General features: G+C 42.9%; 1 protein-coding gene and 1 long non-coding RNA gene across 7 annotated transcripts; one reads left to right on the top strand and one right to left on the bottom strand.

The window, feature by feature from the left end:
• Window positions 1–946: 946 nt before the first annotated feature.
• On the top strand, window positions 947–19202 carry sema6d (semaphorin 6D). Of its 6 annotated transcripts, none has more exons than XM_076993682.1 (20): window positions 956–1099; window positions 1708–1784; window positions 6674–6835; window positions 7427–7538; window positions 7801–7861; window positions 7993–8055; window positions 8316–8417; window positions 8907–8997; window positions 9298–9417; window positions 9743–9831; window positions 10527–10744; window positions 10860–10991; window positions 11228–11383; window positions 11713–11886; window positions 12428–12568; window positions 12961–13038; window positions 13210–13268; window positions 13586–13642; window positions 14223–14393; window positions 15668–19202. In XM_076993682.1, the coding sequence occupies exons 3-20, from the start codon at window positions 6724–6726 to the stop codon at window positions 16951–16953; spliced, it is 3222 nt and encodes a 1073-aa protein (XP_076849797.1). In that variant the 5' UTR covers window positions 956–1099; window positions 1708–1784; window positions 6674–6723; the 3' UTR covers window positions 16954–19202. The 6 variants fall into 6 exon arrangements, with proteins under 6 accessions (XP_076849799.1, XP_076849797.1, XP_076849798.1 ...); XM_076993683.1 differs by having other exon boundaries at window positions 963–1099; window positions 1711–1784; XM_076993684.1 differs by lacking the exon at window positions 1708–1784 and having other exon boundaries at window positions 947–1099.
• Window positions 19203–22023: 2821 nt separating this feature from the next.
• On the bottom strand, window positions 22024–26774 carry LOC143498046 (uncharacterized). The gene is made up of 5 exons (XR_013125943.1): window positions 26635–26774; window positions 25147–25287; window positions 24421–24628; window positions 24147–24225; window positions 22024–23886 (listed from the first exon to the last, which is right to left on the bottom strand). It is a non-coding gene; the product is annotated as an uncharacterized LOC143498046 (long non-coding RNA).
• Window positions 26775–27845: the final 1071 nt, after the last annotated feature.

Below are 27845 nucleotides of genomic sequence, written 5' to 3'. Positions count from 1 at the left end.
GTGTGGGACTTCTCTCTGGAATACCATGCTGTGTTAGGTTCACTCCAATACTTAATGGGTAATGTAATTGCTTTGACCCACAGGTTGTCCTACATTAATTTACTTGTATAATATACACGTGGTAGTGTGATCTACACAGACAGTTTAAATTAGGACAACTGTAATGATCCAAGGCAATTGTTTCCCACAATGTTGTTGAATTAGGAGACAGGGTTTTCACTGTTAACAAATGCCATCATGGTTTGATTATTTTGGTTTATTAGCAATATCACAGCTGAATATGGTTTCTATTGGCATTTACACACACACACACACACACACACACACACACACACACACACACACACACACACACACACACACACACACACACACACACACACACACACACTAACTGGGTGTTCTAACTGCACAGATGGGTTAAAAGTGGAGGACAAATTTTGATTGAGGTGTAAAAATCACAATTGATAAAATAGGGCACATTTTGCTGTTTATCCTGCAGTTTCTGCATTCTTACCAACTTAACAAATGAGCTGTTAACTTATGTCTTTTTTATTATGAAACTGTAATAAAAAAAATAAGTGTGTGTGTTCATTTTAACATGGTGAAAACGTAAGCAAAATTAGATTTTTATGTTTCAAATTATGGATGCTATTGTATGTCAAGATTTTCATAAGGAAAGCAAAACTGTGATATTCTCTTTGCCTTTCAAAAATAGCTCTGTGGAAAACAAGCCGCTTAGTGCCATGGGGGAGGGGACAAGAGGAGGGGGCCACCTCTGGGTCACCAAGATGTAGAGGCCTCTTTCTCTGTTATAGAAAGAAAGAAACAGGGAAGAAAGAAAGGCAGCCAAAATCCACATTTAGGGAAAAGAGAAGGAAGAGAGAGAGAGAAATGGGGAGGGACTAGGGACAGGGTAATCCTTATTGGTAGGCAGCGAGGCGCTGTGTTGATGGATTGACTCGGGATGGATCGAATTACACCATTCACCGTGCATTAGTTTGTTTTCTCTGTGCTGAGCAAAGAAGTTGGTTGAGTTCAAGCTTGATTTGAAATTGTTACGATACAAACCGGATACAATTTTACAGATTCAGATGAGGTGAGTTGTTTGTCGTGAAATTCATTGTTTTGTGTTTTTCAAGATGGGGAAACGTGTTTTACCATAGTCTACAAAGAAAAAAAGATTTGCCAGTCGTCTCTATAGCAGGATGGCGAGCGGGGGACACTGCAGAAGTGCTCTATCGGTCCGATCAGAAATAGACCACGACGATCTATATTTATTCACCGCGTAGCCCATTCTGATACACTAAGATTTTACCGTTTTAAGGTGTAGTCATATGTTTCTTCACTTGAAAGTAATTTATTTTATAGATCAAGTCGTTTATGGCACATAGTCGCTCGGGGTAATAACAACCCGAGCGCACTTGTTTTTATTTTATCCGATTTTATGAAGTTAATGGGTGTGGGGGCAGGAAGGGGAGGGGTCTGTTTTAGTGCTATTTGATCGACGATGAGCTTTGAAGATTTGAAAGCCCTTATCCCAGGCCTGAGGACGGGTCGTTTTGCACGGGAATGGGAGCATGAACCCTCCTTTATTCGGAATTATATCTCTTGTTCTGCGGCAGAATAAAAGAAACGCGTAGTTGATGGCGTTTGCGACGACCGGGAACACACGCTGGTTAATTATCTTTACCCGTTTGGATTTAGCAGAATAGGAGACTCACTTTGGATACGTGAGGAAGACCTACGAGAGTCGTTCATGCGTGTTTCAGGAAAACAATAAGGTAGGATTTCACTGCTCTTTATAAAGTTGTTCACGCGGGAGACGGGTGTTTTCCCTTTACTTGAATCGTTAATCTTTTACTAATTTATTTTAACTGATATAGGCTTGACTCCATTGTTCCATATTAATCTGCGCTGGTCAAAGTCTTGGTTATCTTTCTCAACTCTGATACTGGTAGAGCTTAAGACAATGGACCAACTAAAAAATAAATACAGAATGTAATTACGCGTATCTGGATTTGCATTCTCAGTGCCTAACAATAGCGTAATAGTACAGTAATCTGATTGGGGAAAATGGCAAAAGGGAACATGTCATCAACGACGGTGGAAGCATATCCGAGTTACATTAAAATCACATGGATTAACGAGCAGATTCTGGTAATTAAACAAAAAAGCATCGTATGTTGGATGCGTCCACGATGTTACGGAAACCGAAGCTCTGATAATGGACTCTGAATACTGTGGTCGCGTAATCTTACATTCTCATGTAGTAGCCCAAGTTTGCGATATGGAGTTGGGATATAGAATTTTATGAGGTCAAGCCCAAGCGAAAGATCAGATCAGCGCTACAAATTAATCTAACTTTCGTCCTTCGCGATGGAAGCCGTTATCGCCGCAGTCACTTAGAGAGATTGCGCAGGCTCCATCCATGAGAATATTTATGAGAATTTATCGACCGTCCTTTCGTGAATGGGATTTAAAAATATTCTGAGTCGAGAGTGTTGATGTTGTTGCTTAATTGGAGTGGCTATATATCCAGCCTCGCACCCATACGTAAAAAAATCGTCTGTCAGTGCCGAGAGTCACTTCTAACACTTTTTCTGTATTTTCTCTTTTGAGAAAATTCTGTAAAATGCGACGCATTGCATGGTTGATAGTGGATATACTTGTTTACATGATTCTCCGAAAAAGATTCCGAGTCCAAAATATATTTCATGTTTTTTTTTTGAAAACTGGTTAATGGATGAGCTAGTTATACTGTTAAACGTGATTTCAACACCCGACTCTCCCGTATTGAAACTTTATAATGTAGCAGGTCCAAATTTAGTTGGAGAAATGACTGACAGCTATGGTAATGCTCCGTCAGCAGAAGGGACGGTTAACAGAAGGGACGGTTAACAGCTGTTTTCTCGGTCACTTCCTAGAATGGGACGAAGGCAGCGCGATTCCTCCTTTAGCGAGTTGTATGGTTAAGGTTTGAGCATGTACACGTTGACCTAATGTGAATTTCCTTAGTGCCTGATTGTGTGTCTGATGTTCAAACTCAGAGAATAGCTGCGGCGTGGGGTGAAATACATCAGTTCAGATGCTCAGATAAACAATTACGAAGTGTGTGTGCAGTGAGCGCTCGGTCGCGCCTCCCTCGTGCTCCGTCTCCCGGCCGAATGTAGTGATGGTGCCTGATGCGTTCGAGCCCGGTCTATCTCGGCTGCGCGAGCTAGTTTCATTACCCCGCCCATGTGTGGAGCAGGTTGGAGCAGCTGGCGACATTATAACATCCAACTACATGCAGCTCTGTGGCCTGACGGGTGTTAACAACACAGCTGCTTCTCTTCTCCTCTCCTCTCTTCTCGCTTGTATTATTTGTGTCCCCTTTTCACCCCACTTCTTTCTTTTTTTTCTTTCACTGTAGGCTTTGGTCAGGCCTGGGTTAACCTTTAAAGTGTTGAGGCCTCCTGTCTGCCCCCATTCATCTATTGTTACACACACGCACGCACACCTACACCCCCAGGCTCTGGCATCGGGAGTGGGGGTGCTGGCCTCTTATGTTTCACAATATCCTAGAAAGGGAGGGGAGTGGTAGGGTGTTGTCCTGTACCTGTGCCAGCCAGCCAGCAAGTCCAGACTACTCCTGCCATAGCAGTGCCGTAAACAGGGACAGGTTACATCCACAGAGCACTGAATGATACCATACACCGCCATTATGTATGGTGAAGATCCGTGTTTCAAATGGCTTGAACTAGTCAGGCAATGTTATTTTCACTCTTTGTGGGAATGGAAGTCAGTCACAGTCATAGAGTCGAATTGAAGCACTAGGCTCAATCACACAACACTGTTTATTAAAAAAGCTTATTTAATATACTTAAGACACCATGTTCGATGTCCTTGTAGTGTGTGTGTGTGTGTGTGTGTGTGTGTGTCTGCGTGTGTATGAGCTTTCCAGTTATGTATCATATTTAGCATGGTGCTTTGGAGCATTACTTCACACACTACTTACACTGATCCTCTTATTCATACAAAAACACAAACATGGACACATATACACATAATGTCCTGATCAGACACAGCAGTTGGGATCCCACAAACATGGCACTTTTGCACATTACGTTCTCTCCACTATATTCTCTGCCTGTTGTTGCACTGCTTGTCCTGGGTGGATCTGATAGCACATACGTGGTCAGTCATCAGGACTGCCTACCACGGGCTGCACTGGGCCCTTTCCTAGAACTCCAGGGGCCCCAGCCAAGACCAACTGTCTGGAGGCCGAGGGGCGATGGAGTCCCGCATAGAAAGAAGAGAGGGAGGGGGCACTAAACGCTGACATGTCACATGACTAGAATCTGCTTGAGCAGCGCTCATGCACCAGGGCAGGAACCAAACTGAGATGCTCAAACACGTTGCAATAGTGCAGACTGAAAAGTCAATTTAGACAACTGATCCTTGGATGTCCTTTGTTTCTGTCTTGCATTAGGTTTCTCTGTCTCTCTCTACCTCTCTCAGTCTCACTTTCATTTATTCTCTCTCTCATGGAGACATTTGCCATCCCCCTCTCCCCTGACTTTTGCATGTGCTGGGTGCTGAACTGTAGGAAAATTGTGTTGCATGCACAGCTTGGAAGCAGCCTGCCATGCTGTTTCTGTGAATACTAATCTGAAGGCATGAGCTGTCTCTGTCATCTGCTGGGGACATATTGCAGGTGGTTAACGGCGTTTGTCTGTCTGTCTGCAGGCCATATTCCAGCAGGGGACATTACAGAGCACTGTTTAAAGAGCCATCGGCTCTGGCCTCAGTTAAAGCCATTTTGCATTTTTATAAACATATACGTGAACTGTGTGGAAGCAGTGGAGGGCAGGAAAAGAGCAATAGTAGAACAGTGAAGTAAAAGAAAAGGGAGGAAAAGATAGAGACTAGAGACAGCCAATGAATACAAGTGAGCCGGAGAGAAAGGGACAAAGCTGAATTTTGCAGCTTAGCACAGATCAGAGTCAGAGGAAACACATGATTTATTTGTCATTGTCATTAGAATAATTACATCTTATTAGCTACCAATCTCTGGACTTGCTGAAGATCAACTTGGCATTCTCAGGGTCAGACTGAACCCTCGGTAGGTCTTATCTGTTTATCCTCAATCCACCTTGAAACTAACCCCTCATTCTCTGATAGTGAATTATCATTGATTAGAGAGATGACATTGATCACGTAGCATCTACTGATCACTAATCATGGTAAAACATAAAAGCATAAAGCCATGATGAAATTAAGACACACTCAAATACGTAAATCGGTCAAACCTGTCATTGTAATCTATAAATTAGTGATCAATCTCTGATTGATCAGGGGAGGGCAAACACTGACAGCCTATTGTGGTGTGGATGCAGGTGCGCAGCAGGGCTAATTGGAAAAGTGTCAGTACCAGTGTGTGTGTGTGTGTGTGTGTGTGTGTGTGTGTGTGTGTGTGTGTGTGTGTGTGTGTGTGTGTGTGTGTGGTGGGGGTAGAGGGTTAAGAGCAATCAGCATTCACCATCTAGTCCACTCTGAGACTCTCACTGTCTCTCTGTCTCTCTATGTCTCTGTATCTTTCTTTCTGTCTGTCTCTCGCTCAGAATGGTTATTATTATATAATAAATTGTTTATGTATGTTATGGCTCAGTGAATAAAAATCATTCATAAGGCTCATAAATATTTGACTCTACAAAGTTCATTAATATGCACATACATGCACATACTTAAATATGTGTGAACACACCAGGACACAAATGACCTACACACACTCCCCAGGGAGATGCATGTGCATCACTGTGTGTGTGTGTGTGTGTGTGTGTGTGTGTGTGTGTGTGTGTGTGTGTGTGTGTGTGTGTGTGTGTGTGCCTGCCTGTCTCTCATTTTGTTATCTCCTTCAAAGTCTTACTTTGTTGTGTCCTTCAAAGTCTCAGTACTCTGAAATCATTCAAAATGAAAACACACCTAGTATGTATGTATACACCTGTCCACTGCTACTGCAAAGATGTTCCCTTCAAAACAGACCTGAGACATATATCAAACAATAAGGTATCACCGCCCTGTGTGTATATATCTGATTGTACCTCTAATTTGGTGTTGTCTAGCTGTGTCTCTCCTTCCTCTGTCTCGGGCTGTTTTACTCTGTCCACACGTCTGACCTTCCACTGAGTGACAGATCTCCCTGATCATGAATATTGGTTGCAGATAAACTGCATATGCATTCAAAGTCAACACACACACACACACACACACACACACACACACACACACACACACACACACACACACACACACACACACACACACACACACACACACACAGCAGAAACATCAGGCTAAACTAGTGGTGTGTATGGGAGAGAATGACAGAGGTCAGGCAGAACAGTTTCCTAATATAACATTCAGCATATAACATCTAACTGTGTGTGTTGTGAGGTAAGTTCTACCTTTCTGCAGCAGAAGCAGCGTGTTTCTGGTATCCAGCTTGTGTGTGTGTGTGTGTGTGTGTGTGTGTGTGTGTGTGTGTGTGTGTCTTTTGCAGGTAAAACCCACAAATGTGCAGTAGCATAGTGTATCTGCTGTCTAAAAGTGTGGTGTGTGTGTGTGTGTGTGTGTGTGTGTGTGTGTGTGTGTGTGTGTGTGTGTGTGTGTGTGTGTGTACGTTGCACAGGTAACACCCACGTTCATGCAGTAGCGGTGGTGTGTATCAGGCAGAGGGAGATGTGTTGGAGTGGTGTGACCGTGCTCAGCCTACTGCTCCTGCTGCCGCCTCATCATGGTGCCGCCAGTTTCCCAGAAGACACCGTCGCCCTCGACAATGTGGACCGACACTGTAAGAAACAGACACACATGGACGGCCATAAAAACACAGACATATTGGAATAACATATCCCCATACATTTTTTATGATATGAAGATATTAGATGAGGCAGAGATGAAAGACTACTGCATATGAACCAAGGGCATTATTAGCATTATTTCAAACTACAGAATGTTTGTGAGCTTCCAGTCATCAAATATATTTTGTAGTTTTGGATACAAGAGGATTGTCTAGTCACAATACTAGCATGCCAACTGCAAAAGGAAGGAAAACTCCATCTCTGGATGATTTTAAATGGACATTCCAATCAAATGAACAGCTGTGCACATCTGTCCCTTGGTGGAAATTCTTTCTTCTGATTGTCCATTGCCCTAGGCTAGACAACTGTAAATGTTCACACATCATGTTGATGTGGCACCTGTTCATCACCATTCCTGGTGTTAAGAATACTTTAAAGCATTCTGCATACCGCTAATATCGTGCAAATTAAGAACTCTTTAAATACTCTGCAGTACATTATTCTCTAAAACATTTTGGGCAGTGTAGCTCTGTCCCACACAGTGCTGTTCACCCTTAGGGACCCCGTGCGTCTTCCTCCCATAGATTCTCGGCAGTATCCGGTTTTCCGGGGCCGGCCCTCCGGGAATGAATCACAACACCGTTTGGACTTCCAGCTGATGAACAAGATCCAGGACACACTCTTCATAGCGGGCAGGTAAACGGCGCTCTCCTGGTTCCTTCCACACTCTTCACTGTGCAGACCTCTCAGAGGCCCAATTTACCAAACATCCTTAAAGCATGAGATCATCACAGACTAGGGAGCTGCTGATCAGACATCTTGGCACAAGAGGGTCAAACAGGGAGAGGACAGTGCGACATCCAGTGGCAACTAACTTTTGGAAACATGAGTGTTTAGTTAACTAACCCCCCCATCAGCAGTGAAATTGATTAATCTGTTTGCCCTCCCTTCCTAACAGGGATCAGGTCTATTTAGTGAGTCTGAGGGAGTCCTACAGGAATGAGATCATCCCCTACAGGGTGAGTTTAGAGCCAAATCTCATCTGGAGCTGAAAAAGTCTGACCAAACTCATAAAGACAAGACATTTAAGAGAATGGGATTGAAGGACTAGCACCACATCACCGTGGGTAACAAAGTTCTGAAATTGCAGAAGCTAACATGGAGGTCAGGCCAGGCAGACCGGGAGACGTGTGCCATGAAGGGCAAGCACAGAGTAAGTGCCTCCACCTACACCACTACCTCCATCTACACCTCTACCTACACATCTACCGCCACATTCACCTGCACCTATACCTCCTTCGACACCTCTAACTCCATCTACACCTCCACCTCTACCCTCAGCTCTTGCCTTTCCCAGCTCTATCTCCAGCTTTTGGCGGAATAGAGACCACAAGTTATTTATGCTGCTGCAGTGCTATAAATCTTGTTGTGCCCCCCTTCTCGCCCAACCCCCCTCCCCTCACTCCCATGCAGGATGAATGCCACAACTTCATCAAAGTTCTGGTTCCTAGAAATGACGATCTAGTGTTCATCTGTGGAACAAACGGATTCAATCCCATGTGTCGTTACTATAGGGTAGGCTTCACCCCTCATTCCCTCCTACAACACACCCACACACACACTCCCCTACTGGCACACATACATGTCCTCTCTGTCCTCTCCTCTTGTCTCTCTTACAGATTTAGATTAATATGGCTTATGCTTGAATGCGTGTGTGTGTGTGTGTGTGTGTGTGTGTGTGTGTGTGTGTGTGTGTGTGTGTGTGTGTGTGTGTGTGTGTGTGTCGCATAGTGTTCAACATATCTTAAATATTATATATAGTCCTTCTTATCTTTAAACATATACATTTTTAAATAAAAATATAAATGGCTTTATGCTTAGTGCACAATAAATGGCGTATTGTTACTTTTTCTTCTCACATATTTAATGTTCTTTGCACTTTCACTATTTTTTATGTCTATCTATCTATCTATCTATCTATCTATCTATCTATCTATCTATCTATCTATCTATCCATTTTCCTTTCTCACTCTCCCCCTGTCTTGCTCACTCTCCTTCCCTCAGCTGGATAATCTGGAGTTTGATGGGGAGGAGATTAGTGGCCTGGCACGCTGCCCATTCGATGCCAAGCAGACCAATGTTGCCCTGTTTGCGGGTACGCTCTATCTCTGGATAATAAGGCTGGGTGATGAATAGCTCTCTCGGGCTTTTGGGAAGGTTTTGGAGAAATTTAAAGCCGAGTCTCATCACACAAATAAATCACTAGTGGCGGTGGTACAAGTGCTAACACACTGGCTGCTCAAATGACCAGGACCCTGGAACTGAAGTTCATGTGTGCCTTTTGGAATACATGAATATGTTAATGCTTTATGGCTGTACAGATCTATATGTTAAGGAAAAAATCAGTGCCATCTGTGACATCACTAATGTGTTTGTGTGTATGTGTGTGTTACAGATGGTAAACTATACTCTGCTACAGTAGCAGACTTTCTCGCCAGTGATGCAGTTATCTACCGTAGCATGGGAGATGGTTCTGCCCTCAGAACCATTAAATATGACTCTAAGTGGTTAAAAGGTATCACATCTCTGCTTCGTTGTCTCTCTCTCGGACAGACCAGCCCTCCTTTCCATCACCACTCAGCACTTATCTTGTAGACTGTCACTACTGCAGGATACATACAAAAAATTCTCATACAGTACATACACACATGCACACACAAGCACACATACACACACACACACACACACACACACACACACACACATCAAGCAGTAATTTTAGTCATGACTTGCAGATCTAAGCAAATGTAATGAATCTCCAAAGCTTCACTTCAGGTTAGGGCTGAATATCTCTCTCTTGCTTTGCCTCTCCCTTATTCCCTGAATCCCCACCACTTCAGAGCCACACTTCCTGCATGCAGTGGATTATGGGAGCCATGTTTACTTCTTCTTCCGAGAGATTGCAGCAGAGCACAACAACCTGGGCAAGGTACAGCAAAATAGCTCATGCCAGCAGCTCTTTAAAAACACACTGAGACGCATGCGCTGAAACCCAGCCACCACTAAAGTGCCAGCCCTGGAACCGTCACTAGCTATCCTGAGGTTTTGGGTGGTGTTGTGTTTCCAATCAGCCCAGTGTGTTTCAGTTTGATTTATGGTGTCTGCGTTTCCACGTTTGGCTTTAGTTCCTGTGTACAAGATGAGGAGGGCTCTGTCAGGACATCAGTGCCTCACCACAGACCCACTAGAGCTAATTAATATTTTAGTTCACTAATCGCATTGGCCAAGGTGATGTTTTGTGCTGGTGAATTATTAAGTCAGTTCCACTTGGCTTATTCCTTGCCTACATTGGCTTACTGTACTTTAGCAATCACAGAGAAAGAGTGTGGGTTAAAACACAGAAGAGAGAACAAGTTACAGCAAGCGAGAGATGCTCTGTCTACATATGTGTGATTAAACATGTTTCCAACTAGGGGCTGGCACAAGCAAAGGACAGGTTTGTTTGGAGCCGCAGGGTTCAAAACATTTTTCAACATGAAAGACATCTATTATTCCAATCCAGAAAGGGTTTTACCTATGCCAGCTCCCCAAAACCTCTCTTCACTCCACAACCCAACCCCCTTCCCCAGCTCTCCCTCTCTTTACTCATTCTCTTGTTCCCCCTCTTCTTTTCTCCCTCTCCAGGCTGTGTACTCTAGAGTAGCTCGGATATGTAAGAATGACGTGGGCGGCTCACAGCGGGTGCTGGAAAAGCACTGGACGTCATTTGTGAAGGCGAGGCTCAATTGTTCTGTGCCTGGAGAGTCCTTCTTCTACTTTGACGTCCTTCAGTCGGTCACAGACATTATCGACATCAACGGGGTCCCATCTGTGGTGGGTGTCTTCACCACCCAACTCAACAGGTAGGCCATCCTTGCAATCCTTGCATTTTTTCTGACCTGTCCCTGAGCCAGTCACTGCACTGGAGGTTGGTTTCATGGAGCGTGTTGCTAACGAGGGTTAATGTGCATTGATCAGCATCCCAGGATCTGCTGTGTGCGCTTTCTCCATGCCGGACATCGAGAAGGCATTCCGTGGGCGCTTTAAAGAGCAGAAGACTGCAGATTCCGTCTGGACTCCTGTCCCTGAGGAGAAGCTCCCCAAACCCAGGTGGGCTTCTCACACCCGCTTCCTTGTAACAATTGCTTTGTACTGAATAATTAATTGAGGATGATTAGATGTGATACATATTTTACATGCCGCATGTGTCCTGTATGGGGACGGGTATATGTTTACGGGGCACGGATGGTGGCCATGCAAGAAAGGTGTACGCTTACAGGTGTTCACAAGGCAACACAGCTTTGTGTCACCAGCGGAGTGTGACGACAGCGTTTTTGTGTGTTTAGACCGGGCTGCTGTGCAGGTCACGGATCAGCAGAATCCTACAAAAGCTCCATCGAATTCCCGGACGAGACGCTGCAGTTCATAAAGTTACACCCTCTCATGGATATGGCCGTGCCATCCATTGGAGATGAGCCCTGGTTCACCAAGACAAGAGTCAGGTATGAACTGACCTCAGAGGAGGGTTACAGTAATTCACCAGACCACCTACTGAGACCTACTGACCCAAGTTCGGTTACATTTCTGTAAATGGCAAAACCTCAGGTTACTTGTGCAGTTTCACACATTTCAAGTTGAGGCATTCATGGTCTTGCTAAGACCCATCCATCTTTACTGTATTTTCAAGCTAAAAGAATTATTCAGCGGCCAGCACATCCAGTTGCCTTGATTTGGATGGAAAGCCTGGTTGTCAAACCTTCCCAGGCTGCAGGAGCTTTGGATTCAGATATCTTACGTTCTCTCATTGAATGTATCTTTAAATGTCTTGAAGGTCCAGACTAACGGCCCTGGCTGTAGACAGTTCTGCAGGCCCCTTTAAGAACTACACTGTGGTTTTTATTGGCTCTGAGGCTGGAATGGTTCTGAAGGTGCTGGCTAAGACAACAACACTGTCTCTCAACGAAAGTGTCCTGCTGGAGGAGATCGATGTCTTTAACCAGGCCAAGTATGTCTTAATCCTAACCCTAATCATCGTGTCAGTATAAATCAGAATATCTATCAGATCCTGACTCTCTGTTTCCATATATGTAGTTCTGAAATATGCTAAAAGGGTTTCTTTTTTTATTATATTCATGTAATTACAGTCTTTGAACAATATTCTGTGTATGAAAACATCTATAGAAATATTATCATCAGTGTTATATTTTTGTCCAGAATTCCTATCAAACTGTACTGATCAGAAAGCAAAAGGAAAATCTGATTCAGCAGTTTTTCAGTGAATTTCTGCAGTCAAATTCTTATTCCTCTTGATATCTATTGTATTTCAGCCATAACAGTTTGGAATGAGAGGAATAGCTGATGTTTTACTCATCCACACTCCTCTCTGCCCCTGCTTGATATCTCTCTCTCCCCTACCCCCATCCCACCACCCTCTCCTGCCCGCTCCCTTGCTCTCCCTCTCTCTCCCTCTCACCCCCCCTCTGTCACCCTCTCTCTCTCTCTCTCTCTCTCTCTCTCTCTCTCTCTCTGTACTGTGTACTGTGCAGGTGTTTGTCAAGTAATGAGGATGACAGGCGTGTTCTGTCCTTCCACCTGGACAAAGACACACATACACTGTTTGTTGCTTTCTCCAGCTGTGTAGTCCGAATTCCCCTAAGCCGCTGTGAGAGGCACCGTTCCTGCCAAAAGTGAGTCCCAACACACACACACACACACACACACACACACACACACACACACACACACACACACACACACACACACACACTTACTTACAGTACTTACACTACTACTACAACTAAAAAGAATAGAAAACCAGATTTTAAATTGAAAGGCATATTTTAGATGTTAAATATTTTATTAGATCTAATAAATCTCAAATAGATTATTTAAAAGCTGAATGAATAGTAATAGATAAGTAAGGCATACAAACTCTACAACTTAAACAATCAAGGTAACGTTCACCTGCCAACTCCCACCTACAGGTAGTGCATCCCTGCTTGCCACTTGTGCACTGCAAGGACCCCCCCCTGTAAAACACCAACAGTGCCATGTGTGATGCCTGTCTTGTTTGTCACAGGTCATGTGTTGCGTCCCGAGACCCATACTGTGGGTGGATGCCCCATGGAACTTGTGAAAAGATTCCAGCAGACAAGCAGTACGTTGTTAATGCACAGACGCACGCACACACAACTCTGTGCACTTTTGGTTAATTTATACATGTGTTTTGTTCTACATGATTTTATTCATAATAAAAAAAGGTCAAAGTATTTTCTAATTCCCTGTCTCTCTCTTTCTCCCTCTATCTCTATATCTCTCCCTCTCGCAGGACTGGTTTTGAGCAGGACATTGAGCATGGCAACACTGCAGGACTTGGTGACTGTCACGGTGAGATCATTGCATTTGTGTTTCAGCTCACATGTCACACAGTAACCCTTCACCACATAGTACTGAGAGAGATTAATACACACGCAAATGGCACATGCTACTATCACACAAAGAGTGTGTGAACCCTGCTGGAATGACTCTAGAAGCAGAAACGGAGGAACATTCCCTGCCTTTTACTACTCACTGTCAGTGTGGAGCCGAGTCACTGCAAACACATATTTTTCTTTTGACATTAATGAAGACTCCCGTCCTCTCTTTCATTTTAGATTTTATATTTTCTTATTTTATGCTCATTTATTTTTCTTTAATTCCTTTAGAGTTTTTGACTACTGCGTCAGCACCAGATTTCAAATCATATGGCGACCCGACCTCTGGTTAGTTTTCTTAACTTGACTGATTTTGTTTCCTGAGTTCTGCAGTCTCACAGTCTCGCATCCTTCGTTTTTCACCACTTCTGTCACAGCTCTTCATCACCATTCTCCTCATCAGGGTCATTATCATCTTCGCTAAAGTCAACATTATGGCTCTGATTCTTTAGTCAGACCCTCTACACTTTTGCCATCTGCCAGATTTTCAGCCTTTATTTTTCTTTCTCTATTCCCTCCATCTCCTACATGGCCTGTAGCTGCCTGCCTCTCTTCCATGTCCCCACATTTTTCTGTCTTTTCTGGAGGCTGTTCTCACCCACTCTCCCTTTTTGTGGTATTGTGTCTCATAGTTATATCTTACTGCAGCTTGATCAGGATTTTAAGTCTTGACCCATTTTAAAAGTATAATTGTACATTAATAAGCTCTGGTCACATTCTGTCAGAAAAGTAGAATGAGCACTGCCTAGATTTCCTCTTAGAGAAAACCTTTAAAGAAGCCAATATTGCGACTCTTAACCAGAGCTTTCAACTGTTGTCTTGTAACTGGTGAACATCAGCTTTGTTAATAATCTGTTTGTTGCCACAGACATGAAGTTGCCCACACCGTCACTCACGCCATCCACTGCCTCAGGCCCTGTACAGTCACCCCAAACTGTCCCCTCACTGCCTCCACACCTCTTTGGCTCACGGAAATTTGTTCTCCAAGATGATCTCGGCATTTCCAGATCAATTGACTCGGTCCCAGGGGTGCTGGAGGGTAAGGCCTTAACAGAAGCATGCCTTAATGCTGCATGGAATTCTGGGTCATAGCTGCTACTAGCGACAAATGGGCTCTATTTGTTAACCAGATGTGACTCCATACATGTCACCATTGCTGGTACATTAGCTGAGCACAGCTGTGGCTCTCTTCAACTATCATTCCATAGCTACAGGCCAGGCAGCATATTCAGGTGATGCTAGCAGCTATGCTCAGCTCTCCATCAGCTCACAAGGCACTTACATTATCTTTTTTATGTTGCTGTTTATCTCATCACGATTTGTTCTAGATTAAGCAGATTCTGTTTATTTATTTATTTATTTATTTATTTTATTCTGTTTATTATTTATATGTGCTTTATTTACCATTGATCTCTTCAAGTCACCCTTTTGTATCTTTTTGCATAGATCTTTTTTAAGATTACTTTATTGATCAGTCTTTCATCTTTTCTGCTTTCTGTTATTCTTATTCATGTTGTTGCTTTTGGCTTCTTTTGTTTTTCACCCAGTTCTGTTTGGTTTCAAGTGTTGCAAAGGCCTTACCCTCACCACCACTGCAACTGTCTTGTACTTAACACATGACCACTTACCCACTAACACTCAAGCTCCAATTCCAACAAATCCTGCATAACTTCTTCCTCTTAAATTGATGTAGTATTCTTTATCATCTACTAGGAATCGAAGGAAAGCGATCAATCCAAAATTACTAACCACCTTTATTCCTCAATAGGCATGCTATGACACTCTTCAAACTAAGAGCCTATTATCAGCTAACTGTAGTATTTCATGTACTTTTGGGTATCTTTTAGACACTAACTGATCTGAAAAACTGAACTGAACTTTTCTATGTATAGCAGCTGTTTTCTTTAATAGAAAGCAATAACATGAACATTTTATGACACTTAAAATGCTCAAATTTCTATTTTAATCATGTCAAGTCTAAAATTTCAATTAATGACAAAATACCAACAGGAGAAAGGGAGAGGACAACCTGCCTCTGTTGGAATAGCAGAAGGAAAAAGAGCATTTCGTGCGTGTGTGTGTGTGTGCGCGTGCACATGTGTGTGTGCGCGTGTGCACGTGTGTGTGTGCGCGTGCGTACACGTGTGTGTGTGCACATTGTGTGTGTGCGTGCGTGCACATGTGTGTGTGTGTGTATGTGTGTGTGCGCATGTGTGCATGCATGTGTGTGTCTATCTTTGTGAGACACAGATGGAAAAAGGTCTATATACAAGTTATGTGACAAGTGTACATGAGGCTGTGTTTGTCTTTCAGGTGTTTGGGACATCCAGTCGGGTGAGTCCAATCAGTTGGTGCACATGAACATCCTCATCACATGTGTTTTTGCTGCCTTCCTTTTGGGGGCGCTTGTCGCTGGCATGGTGGTGTACTGCTACCGCGATGCCTTCCTGCGCAAGCCACGCAAGATCCACAAGGATGCTGAGTCAGCACCATCCTGCTCAGACTCCACAGGGAGCTTTGCCAAGTTGAATGGGCTGTTTGAAAGCCCCATGAAGGAGTTCCACCATGACATGGACACAACCAAGCTGTATTCTGGCCTGCTCAGTGCAGGGAAGGACATGCTGCCATCACCAGACACCAAGACCACGATCCATGGTGGGCAGAACCCAGAGCTGGCGGCACTACCCACACCAGAGTCAACACCTGTGCTCCAGCAGAAGACCCTGCAGCCAGTCATGAGCCAATGGGAGAGGTCCCAGGGCAAGCTGTGCATGTCCCGCAAGGATGGCCCACCCAAGAGCCCACAGTACCTACCCTCAAGCCCCCCTCCACACCCGGCTATGGGGAACCCCCACATCCCCAGTGCCGTGGTGCTTCCCAATGCCACGCACGAGCATCGCACGCCAAGTCCTGATGGTTCTCGGCCAGAGAAGAAAGTTCATAACAGTGAACAGCCAGGCACCAAGTCCAGTCGCAAAGAGCACCACCGTTCAGTGGACGCCAGGAACACACTAAATGATCTACTAAAACACCTCAACGAGAGCAGCAACAACACCAAGGCCATCATAGTGGATCCGCCCCACAGTCGACAGCACCTGATGTTGGAGCCCATGGGCAACATGGCAGAGATCCCACCCAAGGTCCCAAGCCGGGAAGCGTCTCTCTACTCACCATCGTCCTCGCTGCCCAGAAACAGCCCCACCAAGCGTGTGGATGTACCCACCACTCCCACATCTCCTACAGGGCAGATGGGGACCCTGGAGAGGCAGAGGTACCATCGCAGCTCCTCCCAGCGTCATTCTCTGTCTTCTCCACCCAAAGGGCTTCACTCACCCAGTGGGGTGATGGTGAACCGCCAGGCCAGTTTCAGTAGGGGTGGGTACATGCCGCCCACCCCACCCTCCAGACTGGACTCCCACGGGGTACCGGTGGGTGTGACACCCTCTATCTCCCGGCAGAGCAGCTACAGTGGGCACGGCTCGCTGCCCCGGAGCTCTGTCAAACGGACAGCCTCATTAAAACCTGATGTGCCCCCCAAACCCAACAGCTTTGTGCCACAGACACCTCAGATGAGGCTAGTGAACAAATACAGCTACTGATGTGCCCTTTCTGGGTTACTTATTCTGTGAAAAGGACAGTAGGAGTACAAAGCTTTCTGGCTAAGCAGGAGGGTCCACCTCTGTCTGAATGCCCTCTTGCTGTGTACTCAGAAGAGCAGCACAGAAGAGCCACACCATGCCACCTGTTTTGCACTACTCTGTAGTTAAGTCTCTGGCCTTCCGGATGGCAGGGTCATCTAAGGTCAGAGGGCTGAGTCGGGTGGCAGGAACTGTTGATGGAATACTTGAAAAATAGCCTCGCCCTCCACACTGCTAGTGTCGCTGCCACCCTGTAGTGCCCTTTTCTCCCATGATCAGGGCACAATTGGGCAGGGGTGTTGGACATGTGTGTTTTGAAGAGGCTAAAAGGGTAGAGTGTGACAGCATGGTAGCTCTTGCATTCAGCTGTGTCTAGGTAAAGAGAAGGCTGCAGGGTGGAGAGATAGCGGGATGGAGAGGTTTTTCATTTTCAGAGGACAGCCCTATGGAGTTAAGCAGTTAAAAGGCATGCACTTAACCACTGACTTCTCCCCAGCTCCAGTCATGTATGTTGTAAACTGAAACCCATTTCAGGGTATGTTAACATTGTGAGGCAACTGTTAATCAGACATTTCTATGCAGAGTCCCATGCCTACTTAGGTAACTCTTTTTAAATTTCACTGGGGAAAATGTTAAAATGTTAACAGATGTTGCTGCTACTGGGTTACACGAAATGTTGCATGGTGTGTTTGGGAAGCTTGTGTATTGATCATCTCAGCCCTTACACCCTGGCTGTGGAATTGAGCCCGGTCCTTCGTGGGTGTGGCTGCCCAGAAGGAGGCCCAGCACTCCATCTTGTTGTGTCAAATTCTGCACTAGTTTGCTCCTTGTTGGGAGAGACGGAGGCACAGCAAAACCTGCAGACTGAACACCAATGACAAACTGCCACAAGTCCTGAACTGCCCCTATTCAATCTCCCTGTTTTTCTCTGTCTCCCTCACTCACTCTCTCTCTTCCTCCCTCCCCCTTGCTTCATAAAACACATCCCTTCCTACCCAGACACTGCTCTAGGCATTGCTGGACCCAAACTACCTTTTTGCTTCTGTGAATAAGGTATTAATTATTATTACCTAGTGTGTCAAAAGCCTTCGGTAAATGCCGGGTGCACACAGCATCTCTAAATTTCATAAAAACCACAAAAAGAGAGCTCATAGGCAAGTGAATGGATCAGGGGCCACATGGCCATTAAATCTATTATCATAATCGTTGTAAGATGCACCAATGTCTCCTACAGAGTCATGCTGGCAATGACATTACTGTAAATATATAAATATATGAATATGGATATTTCAGAGGCAAGTGTACCTCAATTTGTGTATATTGTGCCTTATTAAAAGCCTCGTCATGGTAAAACATTTAATTTGGTTTAGGAATACATAATTGCATCCATTTAAACACATTACTTTCAGGCTGAACAAAATTAACAAGAAAAAAGAAGACAAAATGGGAAAGACAAAAAGAACATTGAACTTCATTTGTGCATTTGCAATTTACTATAAAACGTCCTGCCAGCTCCCGATTTTCTTGTGTTAAAGGGTGAGGTGTCACGTTTGGGAATGTATTCTTACTCTGGGATGTAAACAAAAACTCTGTACATTTTAATTCTACAAAACTGTCCCCTTGACCCAAAAGTAAAACACACAGGATAAAAGCTACATTTGCTGATTTTAGCTGTAATGGGGTATTTGGCAAATGTGGTTTATGCTCTCATCAGAAGAGAGGAATATAAACCATACCAGCTTGTGTGGCAACCTCTTGGGGAAGGCATGCAGTGAGTTGAAGCTGTCCTTCTGTTTACATGTGATGATTGTATTTTAAATAGCTGCCGATGCACTGAGCTGGGGGACCCATTGCATGGGTCATGGTGCCACCCCAAACGCCTGCCGAGGCAAGACCTGCTCTACTGCCTTGTATATTGCAATATGAACTTTGTTTTTTTTTCTGTTGCAATCTGAAATGAAGCCTTCACATTTCAGTCAATTGTTTTATGTGCAAAGAGAAGCCTCCTAACCTACCTAGGTTTTTATATACTGTGTAAAACTGGGCCATTTCAACCCCAGTTGTTTTGTTTTTCAGAGTATTTTAATGTGTAGATATGTTGCAAAACTGTACTGTGAAACTGTAAATACTACCGTCATCGTTAAGAATATTTTTGTTGATTTTTTTAACACAGCATGTATAGTTGAAATAAAATATTACTGCACAGGAAATCTGATTGTGTTATTCTTTTTTTGACCCCAAACAACTGATCCAACTTTAATAAAGGATTTTGAAGATTAGGGCAACTTTACAAAACTGTTATTGGGGAAGAGAAACTTTTCTTGTTTCATAGTCATTTTCTTCTATGTGACTATATCAAACATCCACAAGGTGTAAAGAGTGATCAGTTATAGTAATCCACTGACTCAAGGAACAATTTTCTTAGTGTTCAAGCACTCAGTGATTTCATTTGATTCCCCAATGAAGCTTTAGATAGGTTATGGCATCTTAGTGGAATAGATCAGAGAAAGAACTGAACCAACCCTACGGGTGATCTCCTCCCTAGAGATCAAAATTGACCAAATTGAATCTTCACGTTTCAGCTGAAGAACAGACCCATGAAGCAGTTGTTCTCAGGTGTTGTGGATTCCGTGCACATTGTGGACAGCTATTAACCACACGTGTATTGTCAAGGCATGAATGATCAGGAAAAGCACACAAATACGGTTCAGGAAGTCATTTTGAACTGGAAGTGAAGGCCACTGGTGTTTGAGGGCAATTAGATGACTAAAGTAACTTTACTGTGTATATTGTAGCAGTCCAAAAGTTTGTCACAATCTTCAAACCGTTTGAGGGAGATGATTCAGGATAACAATGTTTACTGATACTCTTCAAGGACCTGAGCACCAACACTAGATTGGGCTATTAAACATAGATGTTATTTATAGAACAGTCTTGATTTGATGTGGCACAGTCAAGATAAAACTGCACCAGATATCACTGGGAAACTTTCCAGAGTCATCTGAGAGCCAAGTGACCAACATCTGCTTCACTGACTCAGCCAACAGCCCTTTACACTGCAGTCTTTCTCATGCATTCACACATAAGTTGCTACTGATTAGATCTGCAAGTACTACAGTTGAAGTTGCACTCGACTTGCTACAGATTTAACAGACATGGGCATTTTAAAACTGGAGTGTTGAAACTAGTGGATGAAGTGAAATTGCACTGCCCAGCAAGGGCACACACACACATTGTCCTTAGGCTCATAGGCTGTGATTCATGGAGTTTTTGTTGCAGCTGCAGACAAAGCATTAGTTAATGAAGTTTGACAACATGCTACACACACACCTCACCATTACAAAGCTCAGCACCCACAGACAGTCATTTCTCATTGCTAAGCACACCAGTTTCGAACTGTCTGAGATTACCAGAACATATACCATACACTCATTTTTATTTCATCTACCAAAATGCAAATGCGAATGTAAACACACAAACTCACACACATATATGCATACCTACTTGTTGTGAAGTGAGAAAGATCAGTCATTAAGAATTATTCTATTTTAACCTAGTTGTACTGTAGAATCGGTGTGTACAATCTGCACTTATAGCAGGCTTTTAAATACAAGCCTAAACCATGTAAAACAATCTCAGCATATATTGGGTATGAACTCCTGGCTCATAAACAGTCAGACATGTCTGGTGTTGTCTGGTATGTTTGTTCAGGCTGGCCCTCTTTTTGGCATGAATGCTTTCTTTGATTTGAATATAGTAAGAGCCTGGAGGGACTGCTGTCCTGTTCCCCCATCTCTCTTGAAGCAATGTACATTCCCTGCATAGTGAAGTATGATTAAATGCATGTCCTTACAAACATGCACAAATATTCCATGACAAAACCATAGTGGTGATTGTAGGTAAATGTGGGGAAGTCATTATGCATTGATGATTCAGCTCTCCAGGATTCCAGTTGTCTTGAATATATTAAAGTATCACACCAAAAAGAAATGATTTACACTCATGAGACTGACTCTGCGATCAATACTCAGCCATCATTCCGTCACCTTGGACCACAGCCAAACTACAGGTGTAAATATAACATGGATCTGCAAAGCCACACTTCCTTTACACTTATGGCTTGTACCCCACTGTACCTGTGCTCCCAATGACAGCCATAATGTGACATGAATGTTACACTGGTGCATACATAATTACAATAGGATATGCAATCATTTTGCAAACCATGTACAATCATCCGTCTGGAAGAGCAGGACATAAACACAAACATTCACACAGAAATGCATGTATGGCTAGTCAAGACAAAATCATTTATAATCTGCTTTTGTAACAACAGCTGTTGCTACAAAACAGCTTTACAGATGTCCAAGTCCATGCCTACAGTAGCAAGACAAAGACAACAGTGGAAAAGAATAAATCCCCAGAGCATGAGGAAGAAACCTTCCAAGGAACCAAGACTCAAAGGGGAGCCCATCCTCTTCTGGTTGCACCAGACACCACATTAGCAACAATGTCAAATAATAAAGAACAAAATAAAAAAAATCTGAACAAATATGCAATGGAACTCTATTCTGGATTTCTAGAAGTCCTATGTATGTGTATACTGAATGTATACTGTCTCACAGAGAGAGAGGAGGAGAGGGGGCATAGAAAGAGGGAGAGAGAGAGGGAGACAGCTTCTCATGTCTTTATATACATGGTGCATTGCACTATGCAGTGCACCTCCTGGGCATCACCTACTACACTGTCACACTGCACTGCTGGATTCAAATGTCTGTTTGCATGCAGAAAAAGGAAAGGAGAACAGATAGAAGGATGGGGAGAGAGAGAAAGAGTGGGAAGAGAGTGACAGAGACAGTAGAACAGGGAAGGAAAAGAAAATGTGGTCCGAAATAAATGTTGGGAGAAAGGAGACATTGAGAGTGTTCCCCACGTCCATGTGGCACTGAGTGCTGTTCAACTGTTGCATCAATCAGAAATAAAGCAACATTTACTTGACATTTTTAAGTCTTTATTTTGTCTGAGTAAGACTTCTGTTCAAGGATCAGGTGCCTTCTATTTATATAAATGCATTCATTAGGTTGTAAACGAAGGTAAAAACAAAATTTCTGGTGGAAATTCAGGAGGTTTGTTAAGCCTCATCAGCAGATTTATACACTGATATTTGCCATGAGAAATTTGGGACTTAGCATGTTTTATTCCTAGCAAGGTGAGCTGTCCTGTGCTTAGAAAGATGCAGTGACAAGCTCCATAAGGGAGCTTGGGTGGTGATTGGTGTTTTGCACTGGACAGACCTGTCCAATGGGGTCATTAGAAACAAAGAACAAAGACCAGCATTCTCCAGTGGTCCAATGGAATTTCATGAGGATGTGTGTATGAAAGCAGCTGTATTCCCAGCTGTATTCTAAGACAAATCTATGCATGTGCAGTACAAAAGCTATGTAATAAATAAACTCTTATTCAACAAAAACATATACAAAATAAATGAATAAACATGTAAAACCTTTAGTCACCAACTGAAAATCAGCTGTGCACAGCAGTTGGGAGAACGTCTGGCATATTTCTTTAAACAATTCTTGTTTTCAGCTGAGGAGTTTGCCTATACAGCCTTTTAATTTGTAGATGCTTCAGATACTGACACCCATCCAGGCCCCGAGGCAGTGCAGAAGTCTCCACTACACTGCCTCCCTCACAGTTAATATAAGGCTTTCATGTTCAGCGCTTTGGAGTGTTTCATATTATGGAAATATAATGCTTTGTATATTTAACAGAAAAGTTTCAATTTATTACACAGTATTACAGTATGAATATGAAACGTAGATAGATTTGCACAAACTTTAAAGGGGCTACACTTGTTATAGCCGAGAACTAGATGGTGTTCTCATTGGTCTTTTCCCTTTAAATACCACTCTTTTCTGCTTTTTCTCATAGCAGACTTAAGGACACAGATATAATCATGTTCATGAGATATTCTGCAGAGTAGGTATTTTGCCAACTGTCACTGTTCTCTAACACGGAGGATTTTAAATATGCAACGCAAACATACTCAATTTGCAAACTCTATGTGTGATTGTGAACTGTCAGACCCAAGTGTTTAAAAATACATTTGTAATATATTCTAGTCTTATTAGTTTTGACAGTTTTATTTTCTCTTAAAATGTCCTTAAGTCAGGCCACATACACCATATGTAACATAAACCATGAGGTAAAGGGTGGGTAACCAAAACCAGGTAACAAAGAGGGCAGTTTGTGTGTGTGTGTGTGTGTGTGTGTGTGTGTGTGTGTGTGTGTGTGTGTGTGTGTGTGTGTGTGTGTGTGTGTGTGTGTGTGTGTGTGTGTGTGTGAAACAGGCTCGAGCAGGTCTCTTGTTACCATGGCGTAGCCTCATCTGGGCTGTGTCTAAGGGGAATGTGTGTGCCAAGAGGAGGGAAACCCCACCACAGGAAAGAAGACACATACACCTAATTACTGTCTCTACAGGCTCTCGCTCTCTCTTACACACACATGCGCACATACACAACTTAGTTATTGTCTCGACATATTCTCCCTCTCTCTCTCTCTCTCTCTCTCTCTCTCTCTCTCTCTCTCTCTCTCTCTCTCTCTCTCACACACACACACACACACACACACACACACACACACACACACACACACACACACACTCATAGCAGAAGGAAAATTAATCACTAGCACATAATCCACCTTGGAAAAATGATCCAGGCTGCTGAACTAGTTCAGACCAATCTAATGGCTGTGTGTGTGTTTATGTCTGTGACACCTTTAGCCCGATAAAACCCAATAACAGAATTTACTGTGTCAGGGGAGAGTGTGTCTGTTTACCATTCTGCCTCAGGTGTGGTCAGAAACAATGTGGAGGGGATGCTTTGGAACCTTCTAATGAAAAAAAGTAAATAAATAAATCAAAATCCATGTACAAATGCACACATCTAAACACACATGCATGTTAATCTATTCAAATCATTGGTCACTAGAAATCATATGACACCTGTAATTTGGGGTTTGGTAATTAACTATAAGCAACATAAATTAACAATTCTAACATATAATAATTTAATAATTGTATAATATTTATTAATGTGTTTTAGTTGAATGTGTAGGTGATTAATGAATAAACATGATCAATTATACATTACTGTGTCACAGAAGGCGAACTGGATGCTGAGGCATTAGGATTTCTAACAAGCAACACAGATGCGAACATGCAGTACAGGACTGTCAAAAACAAAGACAGACAAAAAGAAATTTAATAAAAACCTTTAAAACACTTACACTAACAAAGCACACATGCATCACAGAACACACAAACACAAGGGTGGACTCCCAAAGTGCCTAGTACCAGCTGTCCACACCAGACACCCCACCCCAGAGTTCCTCAATGAGGGGTGGCCTATTCACGGTCAGGTTTACCTCCTCTCTGACCAGCAGGTCAAAGATGTCCTGTTGGAGTTAAACCAACCAGTCTTCCCCCCCATCAGGAGTCCATCTTTAATATGAGCAGGTGTTTCTTGTGCACGTAGGTCTGATTGTCGAACCTGGGGAAGGAGCTCCAGTACTCCACCCCTGAGGCTACAGCTTTCACCAACACAGGCATGCTGTTAGCCTGTTAGCTCAGTCTCTGTCACAGAAGGTAAGGCAAGCAGAATTCTGAGGCTTTAGTTACAGTTTTAACAGTTCTATTTCTAATAAAAAACATGCAGACAAATACCGACAAACGACACAGACAACATGCACACTTAATTAAATATACTGACAATAACAACACACACATGCAACACATAACAAGAGGAGGGAGAGGTGAAACAGACACACACATGCCTAAGGGAGGAGACAAAGCAGCTACTGTTACATACTGTTTGTGCATTTCAAGTACTGAATATTTACATTTTTTATAAAAATATATTGTTGTTTTTAAAATTTAAGTCAAGCTAGAATGTGCAAGCTAAAACTATTAAATGACATCAGTAGTACTTATCACTAGTAGTGTAGTATATATGCACACAAAAACTACAGATGTTGTACTTGTGCAATTACCACAAAGATATTGTAAAAGACATCAAAAAGCAAAGAAAAGAAAAGCCTTTATAAAGGTGTGATTAGAGTCAAAGGAGACTGGGCACTAAGAGATGATAGTACATTTACACTTTTGCCTGGATACAAACAGGTAGCTGCCGCCTTCTTCATATCTATGAGTTTGTTAGCTTTTCTCAGGGACTTCACTCTGGTTACATTTAGGACAGTAGCTTGCAGGTGATCTTGAAGTCTTGTCAAAGAAATCTAAAAACAAAAGGGGAAAGGTCTATTGTACGTCAGTTACCAACATATGTTCACTAACTGCATCATTTCCCATGATGCATTTTTTGGGGTCTATTAGAATGGATTTGCATGCGTCACTGTTACAAAATCATTATTTTTCTCATATATTATTTTTTCTCATGAAATGCTCAGTTAAAGCCCGTGTTTTTAAGTCTTCAGTACATGTTATGCTTTATGTGAGGGTGCATGGGGTTTGCAGGTAGGCGGGCAGTAAGTATTGTGTTACAAGATTACATCATTTATAACAAAGAAAAAGGGCTGGAATTCCAACGCAGTGTTTCAGGCAGCTGACAAAAGTGTTTTTGTGAGACAGAGTTACACACTCTGGCATGTACTTTGGACTTTGTAACTTTACAGACTCACAGATGTCTTGTGCTGTGCCTGTTTTGCCAGCAGGGGGGGCTTGTGTTGATATTTACTACCACTTTCACTATCACTATTTTACTATCACCTCCACTTTCACACCAAATTTTACATAAATTACACTGCTGTGTAAAACTCACCCAGGAGCTAGCAAGTGTCAAGTAAGTTCTCAAAATTACCACAAATGTATTTTCAACACCTGCATTTAGGCTACCATGTGATCTACAAAAAGTGCATATTTTTAAAAACTGTGATACTTTTTCAGCTATACACATATGGCATATGCCATTTGCAGATAGCAGCCATCTCTAATGCTAGCCCAGGGGAGTATTTAGGCTCTGGCTTCAGTATATGTAGCCACTGGTCTTTTACTGAAGCAATACACGAGAGGGAGTGCTATAACGTGTAATATTGGCACGAACCTCGAGTGTATTATTGCGATTATACCACAGTTCAATTATCGCTGTTTATTGAAAGAAAATACGACCTGTTTGGTTAAAAAGACTCCGCCAGTTAAAATAGTTCCATTCAATGGCTCGCTGTTAAACTTACACAACACTGGAACAGCCTTACCCAATAAATATTATAGCGGTAAATATACACAAAACAACTGTTGATAAAGTTGTATTTATTAAAAATAAAGTACAACAATTATTGACCATCCACGACTGATTGGAGGTTTGTTCAGGTATCTGTTCAGTCCAGCTCTTAAACCAACGAAGCTGCTGATGCTATCTAACTCTCCCTTCACGTTTCTGACGGATTCATAAAAACGTCGTAAAAGCTGACTCATTTCATTTTTGTTGATAATACTAAAACCGACTGCAATTGCTCTTTAACCAGGATGTAAATACATTAAGAGCCCAGGACGTTTGTTTTATGGTATCAACTTCGTTTCTCTGCGTTTTCAGCTCATCCAAATCATTGTTTGTAAGCGTGACAAACCTTGGCTCATTGGAGGAATCAGGCTGGTCATTTCTATAGCTTCATCCTCCAGTTTCAGATCAAAATAAATGGTTTCGAAGCCAATAAATTTAACGAACTCCCTGTAATTAATTGTGATAATGTTGCTGCTTGTTTGTAGTTGTGCTGTTTGGCTTGTAAACGCTGCTTCGTTGCTAGGTTACCTGTATGTGGCGGAGTAATACATGGAGAGTCATTTAGACCTACAAGTGAAATAAAGCTACTTAAGTGCAAAACATGGAGGCACTAAAGGCCCAAAAGATCAAAAGAAATTGTATTGGCAAAATGATTCAGATCATAGAAGTAAATCACATGTTCATGCTGAGATTAGCTTTGTGTGTATATATGTGTTTGTATGCTTTTTCTTGTAAGCAATAAGGGGTTCTTGAGGCTTTTTTGTTTGGCTTGAGCCAATGAATACAACAGAAGTAGAGGCCCTACAGTTGGGGAAATATTGACAGAGTGATTTCTTAATACTGGTACGACTCTTACAAACCAATCACACAGCCAATTGCGCACAGCGTACTCTCTACTGAGATCCACAGCCCCCTGGGGGACTGAATGGGGTACAGGAAGGAGGGAGAGAGGACAGACCCTAGTGACAGAGCACCATCTACCACTGGGCATACAAGTACACACACATTCATGCACAGACAATCAGAGGAAACCCACGCAGACACAGGGAGAACATGGAAACTCCGCTCAGATAGGGACTTGAACCCAAGACCCCAGTGCTGAGAGGCAAACGTGCTAACCACCAAGCCACCATGTTACCCAAATGAAGCATAAAGATGCTAAATATCTGTATATTAGTCACTGAGTAATGGGTAGATATGGTTAGAGTTAGTCAGACCCTCCAGAATCGCGATGTTGCGATTTGCAACTTCAACGCAAATTCAAGCAAACCCCGCGAATTCAGGGCGGTGTTGCCACTTCAGCCAATCACCGCAACTTTCCCGCAAATTTGACCAATCACTGATGTCGTCTTGATGTGACGTCGACAAACTCCCGCTTTACTTCCGTATATACCAGAGACCGTATATATAAGTGGACTGGACGACACGAGTGAAAGTAAAGTGAAAGTAAAAGTGAAGCCTCTGTGTGTCAGCTGCCCTCTAGTGGCTGGCTGCAGTACAACTTTTAACCCCGCCCATTCCCATGTAAGTGAACTTTGAATTTTTATTACACGTAAA

Source organism: Brachyhypopomus gauderio, chromosome 2 (genome assembly GCF_052324685.1).
Source record: "Brachyhypopomus gauderio isolate BG-103 chromosome 2, BGAUD_0.2, whole genome shotgun sequence".
Classification (NCBI taxonomy): Eukaryota; Metazoa; Chordata; class Actinopteri; order Gymnotiformes; family Hypopomidae; genus Brachyhypopomus; species Brachyhypopomus gauderio.
This window is presented reverse-complemented; position numbering and strand designations above follow the sequence as displayed.